Source organism: Primulina huaijiensis, chromosome 12 (genome assembly GCF_012295235.1).
Source record: "Primulina huaijiensis isolate GDHJ02 chromosome 12, ASM1229523v2, whole genome shotgun sequence".
In the NCBI taxonomy this organism is placed as follows: domain Eukaryota; kingdom Viridiplantae; phylum Streptophyta; class Magnoliopsida; order Lamiales; family Gesneriaceae; genus Primulina; species Primulina huaijiensis.
The window spans coordinates 16,172,419-16,186,761 of NC_133317.1; the positions used below are offsets into that span (position 1 = coordinate 16,172,419).

At 36.8% G+C, this 14,343-nt stretch overlaps 1 protein-coding gene across 1 annotated transcript; it reads right to left on the reverse strand.

Annotated features, from left to right (window-relative positions):
• Positions 1-5,774: 5,774 nt before the first annotated feature.
• Positions 5,775-8,771, reverse strand: LOC140989189 (S-type anion channel SLAH2-like). Its single transcript, XM_073458322.1, has 6 exons — positions 8,554-8,771; positions 8,249-8,432; positions 7,587-8,093; positions 6,741-7,511; positions 6,617-6,648; positions 5,775-6,183 (listed from the first exon to the last, which is right to left on the reverse strand). Exons 1-6 carry the CDS (start codon positions 8,712-8,714, stop codon positions 5,808-5,810), a joined length of 2,031 nt encoding a protein of 676 aa, XP_073314423.1. The 5' UTR covers positions 8,715-8,771; the 3' UTR covers positions 5,775-5,807.
• Between the last annotated feature and the right edge of the window lie 5,572 nt (positions 8,772-14,343).

Genomic DNA, 14,343 nt, shown 5'->3' on the forward strand with positions numbered 1-14,343 from the left:
AACACTCACTGATTATGTTCGTTTTTCGTAAGTTGAGCTCAGTTCAATGACAAACTGATACTCGGTATCTCGTCAGTCGATGACAATCAGTTTAACTGAAAAAAACAGTTGCGGAAGTAAACTGAATGAAAGATACAATAACTAAAATAAAAGGTAATTGAAATAAAAAGCAAGCGATTTGTTTCTGGATGTTCGGAGAATGGAATAACTCCTACGTCACCCCTTCTATCACGAAGATAGGATTTCTACTAAAAGACTTTGATCGAATACAATGTTTGTACTGAACTACTTCAGTTTGGTCTTATCAATGCCAAAACTGAAACTCTTAGTTACAACAGGCTATTTCAGTTCGTAACCGATCTTAGCACAACTTAACAATATAGCAGAGATTACAGTGTGCTAACAAGCTCAAAGACGGTAGCCTTGAATGCTACAGATAGAACTTAGTAAGTGTGAGATTTTGATTTCAGCAGAGTAACAGCTTGAGTAAAATAGTTGTTCTTGTATCCTTGTTTCTTCAGCTGTTTTCTTCACCTATTTATAGGCTTCTCTTCCAACGGTAACTTGATATAATATTTGAATTTTATATCCGTTGATTGCCACGTCAATATTCTCCTGACAATCGTACACTATAGACTCTGAAATGCGGCGTTCCACTACAAGTTGCAGTTTGCTTATACTGATGTCGGTTGAACGTCCTTTTCATTTGATGACATGTATGGCTGAGCGATCAGCTGATAAATGGTAGCTGATAAACTTGTGCTAAGTGAATCAACTGATCAGTTTCCAACTGATCTGTCAGCTGTCTTCAGGAATCCAGTTAGGTTCAACTGATCAGTTTCCAACTGATCAGTCAGTTAACTTCAAAGGTTCAGTTCAGCTGGATTCGGTTGTCTTTGATAACTCACGCGATACTTCAGTTAAGCAAGCTGTATAATTCGAATACTTGATCAGTTAGTCCAATAGATAAATGGTTTGTCAAACAGCCGAAATTAAGTTTCCAACAGCAACATAATTTCATTCAAAGGGTTAAATTTCAAAAAGTTCCACAAAGTTTAAAAAACCATTCTATCAAGATTTTCCTGTGCTAATATGCAAAATTTTCAACAATGTATTTCTTTTGTAACATAATTTCATTAAAAGGGTTAAATTATTTTGTTATTTCGATTCCTGGTTTCATAAATACTGTCCAGTGTATGGTTAAGTTAAAACCAACAAAAACCAACTCAGTAAACTAAATAATAGAGTTATAATATTAGAACATCACGTACTAAAATGTATCTCTTTCTTTCCGAAAGTTGGGAAAAATCTGCCTAAGCCACATAGTGAATTAGTTGTGCAGAAACTCAGGCAAGAAAATTCAATAAAGTTCAGTGGGTCAGAAGTAGTGAATTTCGGCTTGAAAGACGCCTTCTTCTTCTTTATGTTGTCTGGTTATATCTAGGAACAATAATACTTGGCATTGTTTTTCATAAACATAGTCAAAACACAAACAATACAAAACCAGCTCCCAACATTCTCATACTTAAAAATATTATTAACTGCCTCCTTTTATGCATCTAAAAAATCATAAACAAAGCTAAAACAAATACAAAACCAAGAAGAAACAACGACAACACACGATAACTTCTCAATTTTTGTTCTTCTTGGTCAACTTCTCGCATTCATCTTCCAAAGAAGATAGCTTTGTTTTTAAACTTGGAATAACTGACATTGTCCTAGAGCACATAGGTGGATCCTCCCAAACAAAAAAAGTGCAGCCCCTTCTCAGCAAAAAAAACATAAATTGATAAACATGCAGAAAAATGAGCTTGTTTCCCACGAAGTACGCATCCATGAAGAAATGCTCGAATGAAGATAAATTTACCTTCCAATTTTGGCATCCATGAAACCTTCTTCCTGGATTTTCATTTGTCCACGAGATACGCTCGNAGCAGTCAATGTCTGCTTTGCACTTCTCCAAGATACAGCTCCACCGNAATGCATTGAACCAGTACCAGAAATAGAAGACATTTTTCTCTGACCTGCAATTGAACTTCCTTCCTCTCTATGTTCTATGGTTTCTCTCGTATTTAATTTGGGTTAAGTAAGGAACGCACATACATGAATTATTGGGTATGCAGAGATTTGGAAGGAAATGACTTGTCCTTTTTCCCTCATTTTTTTAATGAATTATACATGTAAATGCAATAAAAATTATGGAAAAAATGACTAGGATATTAAGTGGCAAAAAAATCAAGAGATCCCCAATTTTCAAACCACATAAGCTCCACCCATCGCCTAATCAGTTTTTTCCGGGGGAAATTGGCCACCTAAATAAAAAGTATGCAATAATAGCGAAAAAAGAAAAGATAGTGTATCGAGATCAAAAATTAAAAATTTAATGGATCATAACCCAGAAATGATAAATTTATTGGACTCAAAAAAACATTTTCCCTTTATTTTATTGCTAAAAGTTCATCCTCTGTTATGTGCTTTTTAACTATTTTTAAGTCATTTATAAAGTATATTTGGATATTACGTTGAGATATCAATTTTAGTATGAATTATATCATGGACAAATCAGAATCTCGATTATATATCGGATTCTCGAATATAAGTAGACATTCTAAGAAAAGATAACGTACAAAGATCTATAATTTGAGATATGATTGGCTCACTATTAAACCTCATTTCTTCTTTGCTCAATAAGCTCACAGAGACTCTCCAAATTAAAGAAAATTCCTCCTCTAAAATAAAAAAAACTTCTATGATTCTTGAACTTGGCCAGGGTTCGTCGTTATCGGACTTTGCGGGGGTGGTAAAGGGACGAAGTGGCCAGATGAGTATTTTATATGAAACGTCTGCTCATTCTTAAAAATGCGGAAGTTTTTTTTTTTTTTAAAGCTCTTATTTACAAAATAACATTTAAAATAATCGTATTTATTTGCCAATAAAAATAACGCAGTTTTAAAAATAATTAACATTTTCCAAAATCAACGTAAACATAAGCGAGTAAAAATCTTAAAATCATCAACGTATGAAAATGTTCATCTCCTCTCAAATCTCATAAATCATAATGCGGAAAATATGCGGTCCTCAGGTCGTGTCACCGCACCAGGTCTGCTTACTCAGAGTTCGGCACCTCAGTCCACTCATCATTCAGCTCACCTGCATCACACACGCCTAGTGAGTCTAAAGACTCAACACACCTGCACCGTTAATAGCAAATACATATACATAGCACACAGCAGTGAAAAATATCATACTCAACATACCTTTCGTGAACTTTAAAAATGTAACATAAACGTGTCGTGTAACATTGTGACGTGTCAAAACAGCTCATCGTTAATCATCATTCATCATTCATCATTATCATTCATCGTTATCATTCATCGTTCATCGTTCATCATTTATCATTTCCTTTAGTGAATTCAGTTCATTAGAAGTGACTATCGTACATCATCATTTACGATGGATCCATCATACATAGAACCGCGGTACCCGACGGCTGTCGGACATCAGTGACAGGATCACCCATCCACTGTGCCTAGGCCTCATCAGCCTAGGCCTCATCATCAGCATTTACATATACGTCTTAAACATTTACATATACTTCGATAGCCACAACTAATTCCCGTCATTCAAAACATTATCATTTTCATCACTTATAAAAATCATGAACCAATGCAATTTTCTTTAAATTCAAGCATGCAACGTATATGTTCATAAAATCTTAAAAATCGTGAATCATGATGCATAAACATTTAAATATCATAAATTTGTGCTCAGGGCGCTGTCAAGACCAAAATCTCACATCGGGTGCAAAATGACTATTTGCCCCTGGAAACCCGAAAATTATCGTTTCATCCCTGGACCTCTAAAATTGACCCGAAGCTTACCAACTTCCTTAAAATATCCCAAAACCTTATTAAAAGCTTCCCTAGACGTAAATTCGAACCTAAAAAACAAAACTTAATCGATTCATTTTAAAACTTGGACCGGGGTCTCGGTTTTAATCCGAATCGAACCGAAACATAATCAAAACTTTTCCAACTTTTTATCATACCTTAAAAACATCTAAAACGTCCTAAAAACCTCAAAACCAGACCTTTAGACACTCGAATAATAGGCCAGCAAGCTGCTGGAATTTCCAGCATGTGCTAACCCGAAAACCTTAGTCACCATCTTTCCTTAATTCGCCTCTCATGCTTAAACCGACTCGAACCGGACCTGAACCAGGCCCTATACCCAACCCTTAGACATAACTTAAGACCATGATACACCCCTTTCAAACTCAGAATTAATGCCTGAGCCCCAAAGCAAGCAAGAGCCGTGACTAGCCTAACCCGTCTCCCATTGGTGCAGCTTGACGCTTCCTGGTCTAGTCACCTTCCCTAGCCAACCCAGCCCTGAACCAACACCACCAGGCCCTCCCTAGGACCCTAAGGAACGACCCAAGACACTGCCCCACACCCTGGCCCCGTCCAGAAACCGCCTTAAAACCCACAGCCGTGACTTGCCCTACACGAAACCAAAGTGCACAGCCGCAGCTTTCTTTGTTCAGTCTCTTAGCTGCCGCTCCAGGCCATGAACCACCATAAAGAGACTCATCCTAGGACCCTTAAACACGCACCAGACCCTAGCCCCAGGCCCCCAGCCGACCCATACACCCGACCGCGCCCCACAACCATCACAACACCTCAAACCCCAACTCTCGGCTACCTCTTTCAACTTTCCTTCCACTCGTCACCAGCCTTAATTCCAGCCCCTTGCCACTGATATTCTTGACCAAAACATCTTCCTAACCACCCAAGACAGCAATCCCTTACACCAGCATGCATGAAAACGTGAGTTTGCATAATATAGTATGTACAAATTCTTGAAAACCGATGCATAAACAACATAACCTGCAATTCCTTTAACCCCTACGAGTATGCACATATAACAGCCTACATATGGAGTGTGTGATGAGAAAAGAATGATACAAATGCGTGCCTTGATGATGATCGATGAACAAAACAAGAAAAGGGGAACACCGGATGAATTTCTTTGCAAGATCAAGCCAAACCGAGGCCACCAGCTGGAAAGAGTGCTGAAAGCGAGAGTCTCTGCTGTTGTGGAGAGGTGTCGGCTATGTAGGGTATTTAGGTTTAGGTTAGGGAGACATCAAGTAATATTTAAATGGTTAAAAATTTGACTAATGGGCCACTATGGGTTAATTAATGTTTAAAAATTTATTTAGGGCTAAGAAGCTTAAAAATAGGTCCAAAAAATATTTCGTATTGGAAAGAATTTGAAAATAATAGTCGAACCATTAAAAAGACTCTCGATTCGATAAAATTTACGTACCGTTAAAAATAAAATCGTGCGGGTAAAAATACCCAATAAAATCCTACTTTCGAAAAATACACTTAAAACACCTTATATTAATTAATACAAATAAATCATGTAATTTAATAATTTTTCTGAAAATTCTCCCGTCTCCGTTCCTCGTTCTGGCGTGAAATGCAACTTAAAAATCTTTAATGCGTGAACCTTTAAAATTTCGTGAAATAAATCCTAACATGCATGAATCATGCACCAAATGCATAAAAAAATAATTAAATCCATAATTTAAATAAAAAATCTTAGATTGCATGAACTTTAAATAAGTCGCGAATTAAAACACAATTACTGAAATAAACATGCATTTAAAGCTTTAAAACAATTTAATAAAATACCAAAGAAATTTAATAACTCGCATGCATGTGGTTCACGTGGACCTTCAAATTTTTTGGGACGTTACATTATACATTCTCCAAGTGATAAAAAAGTGATTCAGCCACCTATATAGCATGTATGGCTCCTCCGCTTGGAGGATTAGCAGAAGCCTCAATATCTTTGTCATCTGGATTCGAATACTTAAGGAACTGTTTGATGTTAGTGTCAGCACTGCTGGATTTCCTATGATACCATCTTAGTGAGGTTTTCGGCCTTCTTTCACTGATTGCAATGGCAATGTCATTAGGGAACAAGTCGCGGAGTACAAAGGCGTGGATGATCGTCGTCACTAGTAATGCTGCCACTGTGAGTGTGGCTAAAATGCAGAGACCGACGGTTAAAGTTTTGGTCACGGTGCATGTCACCGCGGTTGAGTACCTGATGGTGGCAACTGCTGCACCGGTCATTGGCAAAGTGTAAGCCCACCATGCCAGTGAAAACCTGTGGATGATAGCGAGGAAGAACTCAGAAATTTTTTAACTAAAATTGGGTGAACAAGTGTCATGCCTCTGGGCAGGAATACCCGTCGGACGTGAAGATGCCTCTAAACCAATCAAATGCAGTATGAAAGTATACTGAGATGAAGATTTTGTTTTCTGAAAGAGGATAATTGTGATATCCATCTCACACTAAACGTGAATGAAAAGTTCAACCAGAATTTTTACGTCGTCGATGCTATGTACTCACATGCACGTTGGCCTTTCGGGGACTATTTCAAATGTGTTGTCAGAGAGTTTCCGAGCGCAATTTTAAATTTAGTTATTTCAACTACTAATACATTGAATATCCAATATTTGTTCACTTGTGTTTTTTGGTCAAGCCTATTAGTTTGCTCAAATGTTCCCATCATTCAACTGTAGTAAAAGAAATGTACCTGAACCCTCTAAAGAAATTAACTCGAATAGCCTGAAAAAAAGGCAGGAAATGAAATGAAAAGATCAAACACTGACGGGAGATGAATAATATATATGCCAAGTTAAAAGTCTTTGAGAACTAACCAGTGAGGAATAGAGAAACAAGGCAATGAAGTAAGCAATCCTCGATCCATGATCAAACGACCCCTGAATCCTAGCCCATGCCATCGACGCAACACTTGGAGCAGCTACAAACAGAAAGAAAACTGGGTGCAACTCCTTTGGGAGCGTCTCATTTGTCGGAAGTCTCTGGTAAAGAGTCACAAATAACACAATGTAATGCGCCAATCCAACTGCAAAAAAGAAAATTGGCCCCTCTTTTAGCCCCATCGATGCACCAAGCAACGCCCCGACAAAGTTCCCGACGATCGACAGATGATTCGAGGGATTCGCCACTTTAGACAGCCTCCTTTGTCCTCCAGACATCCACTGTCCATATATCTTAAGCTCGAGGCAAAAAATCGGCGTCATCAAAATGTACCACACAAAAGAATGAAGGGTTTGAGTTACTGAAGGCGGAATCCCAAGAAACAAGAAAAGAAGGGCGATCCAGGGAGCGAAGAAGAAGTTGACACGAATTGGGTGGTAATACTCACGGCGAACTGCTTCGAAATAGAAGATAATTTTCAGGGAATAAACTAAGGTGGCAATTGCCATTAGAGCAATCGACATGAACCAGAGAACAAGATTAATATTCGGGGTGACATGAAGGAACTTTGTTGATTTGGATGAAGCCAGGTCTTTCCACATGATAGCCTGGCTGCTGACACCAAGACAGATACCGAAGGAGGAAATCGGAAACCGTAGAAGAAAAGGCCATGTTTTATCATCGGGAAGAAGTATTTCTTCAGAAGCCTGTCAAGAAAAAGATGTTTTGTGATCAGAATATCAGCAAAACTTTATTTGACCTAAAAAACAAAAAGAAAATACCCTTAGTGTATCCAACTCTGGTCCCTCCAACGCATCGAAGTATCGATCCACGGGTATAGTTTCCATCTCTACACGCTGCTGCTCTGTCTGAGGTTCTTGCTCGTTTTCGTGATGTTTACCACGCAAGTTAGATAACTGTCTCTCAAGTTTTCCAGACCACGTCTTGAAAGAATCGAATCGTTTATCTTTCAGTTTCTCAGTCCTGGGATTCCTTTCCGTAAAGTTTGGAGATTTTCCGGCAGTAATGGCCTCATTAAGCGCAGAGCCTTTAGGCAGTGGTTGAGAATAAAACTTGGTCTGCCTTGTCCGAGAACTAACATCTTTATGCACATCACTGGAACTGGGAATTTCGTGTCCCAGAATCATGTCGTCGTCTCTAAAAAGAACTCTCTTTGTTTTATGTATGTGATCTCCAATGGGAGAAGGCGGCATGCTAATGGAAACAGAATGCATTTTTTCTGCCTTAGAGACATTGTTTTCTCCTTCCATAGCAGCTGCTTCAATTCCCTGTCACATTCAATCAACAGAAAACATATCTTAGCTAATGGATTTAACAAAACTTCAAGGCAAGAAAATTCATGAAAAATGTTCGTTTTGATGCAACAAATCAATTTATTTTAACCCGGTTGTGTTCAACAAGAAAAATCAGCTGCAAAACTTACAAAACCCGATGTTCTTAGAGGTAGAAAACAAGTAGATTTGAGCTGGTCAATTTCACAACAAGGCTCAGTCACACTATCAAAGTCAGTCACCCCGCTAGCGGATATAGCTCGAATCAATGACGGGAGTTCTTCAGGGCAATCTTCATTTGCTGAATTATTTCGTTTACAGCTCTCCATTACAAGTCTGGCACATACATGTGTTCATATTAAACTATCTATTTTTAAAACCAATATATCTCATGTGTGATTAGAAATTATGTAGACGCTGAAAAAAAATAATAAAAAAGCAAATTAATGTGAGATACCCTCTCCCGAGGCTAGTTTCGACCCATAGGTGGGATTCAGGAATTCGACAGATTGGATAATGCGGGATAAGGGGCGAGATGGGAGAGGCTGAACAAATTTTGAGGGGGAAAATTTTGCAGTCTTGTGAAATCCATATAGTTATTTCACCATGTCCTGTCATTTTTTTTGCCAGAAAAATATAGAATTTCTGAATTTTGCATCAGCACAAAATTAGGAAACTTACCTCAAATCTCGCACTTGTTAGCTAATCTATCTACTTGCAGGAAGCAACCAAGAGCTTTGGTGGCAAAAACAGGTGGAGAAAAAAATCCAATATTTCTCAAATAAAAAGAAAAAAGTAACCCCAGATCCGAATTCGAATTTTTTGGTGAAACCTGTTTGCTACACAGATCTTGCTGACAAGGGTAAGCAACATATATATTAAATCATTCAGCATGCAAGTTTCCTGGAAGCAGTACACAGTGGCCAAAGCATTAAGATGTATAAAGGAACAGCTGCACTCTAAATGTATAAAGGAACAGCTGCATTCAATGATAATGACACATTTTCAAAGCTGGCTAGCTAAGCTCACAAGGGGTTGAATATTTTGGTTGAAAATATTGTTTTTCCCCATAGATATGGCAATTTGACTTACTAGGCAGTGAATATCCGGGCATAAAGAGTTCATATCCAATTACTTGACTACTAAAAGATGAAGACAATCGTCACTTTAAGCATTATTCAAAGAAATAAAGTGAACATATCAAATAATGGTTTCTTTAAGACAAGAAACTGTGCAATAAGTGCTAAATCAAAGTCAGATTTTATTTATGATATGTATGCAAATCTTATGTTTCAACCATCCCCAATACAAGAAATCACCCCTCCGTAGATTTCGTGGTATAGAGATCAATCCTTCCTCATATTTCATTTTGCTGTCAAAGAATAAATACACTGCGGAGGTTCCCCACAACAGACAGGTTTTCCAGAGCATTCCAAAGAAAATTCTTTATCAAGAGATGTCAAACATTTGTCCAAACATATGATTAAAGAACTAAACAATTTATTAATTATGTGAAGATGGTGATATCAAATCACTCAACGGTGTTACAAGATCCCAATAAACACATGGCCATATTCCTTGATATTACTTAACAATATATATCATCACTAAACACCAGCATTTAGCTAGAAGTTAGAAAACAACACGTCAATGATAATATAGTTTATATTTGTCAAAACATAAAGAAAAGTGAATAACTTGTCAGAAATCAAATTCAAATCCATTAAAAATATACCTGCTGCAGCAATAAAATATATTAAGGACGGTGTCACTTGTCAACCTTTGATTGTGGAGATAACTTTAAAATAGAATAAATACCATTTTATATCAATGTGTGTTAATTTCGTTAGAGTAAGTGTTCAGCGAGCCAACTTGTGGTTTGAGTTTTATTGATACTTATGAGAAAACAACTTCATTTTAATAATATTTTACGGTTGTATCCAATTATGACATTTACTTTATTTATATACACGTGCAAGTTGCATGAATAAAGTACTTGAATATTTAATAGGTACCATGAGGTATATCTCTCAACATAAGATCATAAAACTCATTAAGAAGTGTACTGTATATTCTAAACTAGTTTTTAATCGATTCAGCCGCCTAAAATAAGGATATTCGTCGCTCGATCTTGAGACTAGAATATGTGATGTAAACATCATGTTTTATTAGTAAGGACATGAAGATGTTCATTCATGCAGATGGATAATCATTTGATGATGCACTGAATAACCCTTCATCGGACGTTCCAAGTGGTTATCACTTATCGAGTGGAAAAATCTGCGGTTATGGTTGTACGCCATTAGTCCTTTGACCCGGGACAACGTGGAGGCGCTACGTACTAGCATGCACTTTGTTCCGTTTACCGATTCCATTTAGTGTCATCAAGTGGCGAGGTTGGGTGTAGTTTTGAAATACATAGGACTCGATGCATTGTAGTCGGAGATTAACTACTCACCCACGAATAAAGATATCCTATGTGATGTGATGAGTTCATAGTGCAATGTATCTCTGGCCAGAGTAAGATGTGTATTTTGGAAAGAGATTTCCTCAGTTGCACATACTATGTCACTTTATCTAATTCATCTGCAACTCTCGATATACTAATGATTGCATATTCGATCGAGATATATAAGTTGAAAGGACGCTAATCATAACTGAATTTTCTTCCAGGCACTATCAATGATACCTAAGATATCATGGGGTTATGTTACTAGAAGATCTTACCATGATCCAATGGGTGCAATCAGATTTCAGTTTTGAAGTTTTTGATCAAGGGTTTGATGAAAAGAAAGGGGATAATTAGGGTAAGTCCAAATAGGACAAATGTTACTCCGAATCATATAAAGTTGTGAATTCACACCTAGATGTATCCCTGAATCATTGAGGGTCATAGGAGTATAAGATTATGTGTTCTCATTGAGTTAGTCAAATTCAAGTAGTTGATTTGAAGACTGTAGCTTTACGGATAACAAAAAAATTCATTATAAAAGATTTTACAAGTTGATTCAAAGTAATTAAAGTTAGCTTAGCCGTTAATTATAAGTGAAGATAATGGAACTGCATGTTTTTTTGAATGTTTTAGTGAAAGAGTTCACAAAACTGCAGCTGCAAAAAATGGATCAACGAATAATTTTGTTATCTGAAATTTTCATTTTCCATTATGTGAACGAGATTTGTACTCTCAATACACAATCAATATCTGATTATCGATCGAGGTTATAATGAGTTCACAATTATTTGTTTAGTAAATTTTGAATATACTGATTAAATAACAAATTAGTAGTAGTGACTGGTATTTCAAAATTCTCATGGAAGATTCTAGAAGAGTCTATAATAGATAGATTAATTAATAATTAATCGAGTAATTAAATAAAATTTAAATAATTTAGAGCATAAATGTGTGTGTGTGTGTGTGTATACATTGTATTATCTAAAGTAGATAATAATTTAATTATGCATGATATTTTCAAGAGTGAGAAATAGATACGTCAGAGTTTTTTAATAATGGAAATATATTTTCGTGATTCAAGAAGAATCCTGATTAGATTAGGAATTACAATTTATGAATATTTCATTGAAGGTTATATGAAATAACCTAACTTTTACACACAAGTTTTGTTCACCAAAAATCTTCTTTTCTCATCACAATCACAAAATTCGGCCACCTTTCTTCCACCGTGCGCCGTCATACCTTTCCAGAAATATGGCGATCTAATCTTGTCGCAAATTTTTTGTGGATTTTTAATGCAATCTACACGATGAACAGCGCATCTGATCGTGGACTTGATTCAGGAAATTGAAGAAGCTTGTTAATTCCAGTAGATCGTTCGTAGAGATTTGTAAAAAAGATCAACTCTACTAATCCTATATTTATTTAGTATCCATTTTTCTTAAATGAAAAGGTATATAAAATATGAATGTCGTATGAAAGATTTAAATCATACGACGATCAACAGTTTTTTAATTTTAAAAACACAAATTTTAAACTTAAGTGCGACAAAACAGTATACCAACAGTGGTATCAGAGTCAAAGTTTCTCAATCGTGTGATATTCTATTATTTATTATTTGAATTATGTTGAGTAATTTTGTAATGTCTGAGATTTTATAACGGTAATCTGAGATTGATTATTTTATAAATTGATAGGATGATAGACGGACCACTTCGAGGAATGAATTGGAATGAAATAAGTTGAGTAGGGTGTGAGACCCGAAGGTCTCGTGCATATGCAAGACGAGGTAGCGCGCATATGCGCGAGCTGTGCGAGAAGCTTTTTGCGCGGACAGAACTTTGCGCGCACATGCGCGGCGTGAGGGCGCGCATATGCGCGGGGTATTCGGTAGCCGAATGTGAATTCCAGAGAATATCGCGCACATGCGCGGATGAATGGCGCGCATATGCGCGAACTGACGGGAAGGCACGCGCCGAGACATAATGTCTCTCGCATATGCGCGAGACGTGTTGAGCGAAAATGAAGCCACTTGCCCTTATCATGCAATGATATATATATAAACAACGTTAATTCTTCAAAAACCATCAGAAAGAATCGAGAAAAGTTTCTGTGAAAGATCCGGCCGTCAGAATTTTAATCCGACTTCAGTACTGTGTTCCTATCAACGCAGGCTCCAACTGGACGTAAGTTTTGTTACGTTTTGATATGTTTTGAAATTATGCTATTGTCAGAATTGGATATGATTCATATATGATGTTCTTGACATGCTAGACATGATAGAATCGAAGTCAGATTAAGAAACAGATTGAGTACGGATTTGTTATGATTTTTCAGATTATATTGAGTGGTATTGGACAGATTTGGATTATGGTTGGATTACAGATTGTATTGGATATTGATTATAGATTGTAACTGTTATCTGTTGATATTGTAATAACGGGGATATCGAGATTGTTCCGTTATGCGGTTGATTTTGAGTTAAATCCAGATTGATCCGATTGGTATTGATTTGAACAGTATATTGATATGGGATTCATTGATATTGTCCATTGCCAGATCGTGTATTGACAGACTTTGAATTCCAGACGGGAACGTCGTCAGAACTGCAACAAAAGAAAGGTATAAGTCAATGTGGTACCGGGAGAACGACTCGAGCATGATATACTTGAGTTTCCCTAAATCACATACTTATTGCTATTGTGTGTATTGATTTGAATTGATATGCTTGTTCTATTGATTTATAGAAAGCATGTATTAGACGGGTATTAGACGAGTGATCTTGTGACAGTAGTGCCGAATAGTGATGGAATCGTCACTGGCACATTGCACATTGTCACAGGATAGTATATTGATGAAAATGCCATAGTCTGTGACGGATAGGTCAAGACACCGGATGTTTGGTTATATCGAAGTGGATAGAATTGTAGTTTCTTCTATTACTGATATTCGATATGGAATGCCAACGTCTGGAAACCGAGATCCCTAGACTAGGAATGAGTCTAGTCTAAGACATGGAGTCATGAGTTGATTGACGATTTTATATTGGTTATGTTTCAGATTTGGATACATGTTACTAATATCTGTTATATGCTTTTACATTGTTTATATGATTGCATGTTTCGTTGATTTATACTGGGATATATTTCTCACCGGATTTATCCAGCTATTGTCGTGTTTGTATGTGTGCATGGCAACAGGTGGGACAGGATCAGGGTCGAGGAGATGAAGAGAGATCGTGATTAGAGTGGAGACTACAGACTTTGAATAGAGATAGGGTTTGGATACTTGATATTTAGTTGTTAAACCTTAGTTTGAATGATTGTATATAGTACAAGACTTGTACTTTAATACTGACATGTATATTAGATTGAATACCATTACGTTCCACAATTAAAAAAAAAATATTTAGACCCTGTTGATTATAATTGATTAAATTGTCCCAATGATGATTAAGAACATGATTAGCGTTCGGGTCCCCACAAATTTATTTCTAATTGCATAAGAAATCTTTCTGAAACTGCATCCCATTAAAAATTTATTTTCCAAAACAAAATAAAATTAAAAAAATTGTGCACTGCACGGAACTGTTCCAAGCAGCGCACATGTAAAGCTGCTGCCCTCGGGCAGCCGCAACACATCTGGGCAGCGGTGACTACCCACAACTTTTTAAAATAAAAAAATTATTTTTTGCGCAGGGCAGTAGGTCTGCTATTGCTCTCCTACGACTGTCTTGAGAGCCCTTTCTCTTTCGGGCTCGAGTTTAATATTTCCCTAGACGATTTTTTGAATTTT

What these genes read in the sequence shown, in the direction of transcription:
- LOC140989189 (XM_073458322.1), bottom strand. Translation starts at nt 8,714, where the DNA reads ATGACAGGACATGGTGAAATAACTATATGGATTTCACAAGACTGCAAA. An exon ending in TGTTTCTCTATTCCTCACTG is followed by an intron (nt 6,649 to 6,740) that starts GTTAGTTCTCAA and finishes CCTTTTTTTCAG; the next exon opens with GCTATTCGAGTTAATTTCTT. An exon ending in AATTTCTTTAGAGGGTTCAG is followed by an intron (nt 6,184 to 6,616) that starts GTACATTTCTTT and finishes TATCATCCACAG; the next exon opens with GTTTTCACTGGCATGGTGGG.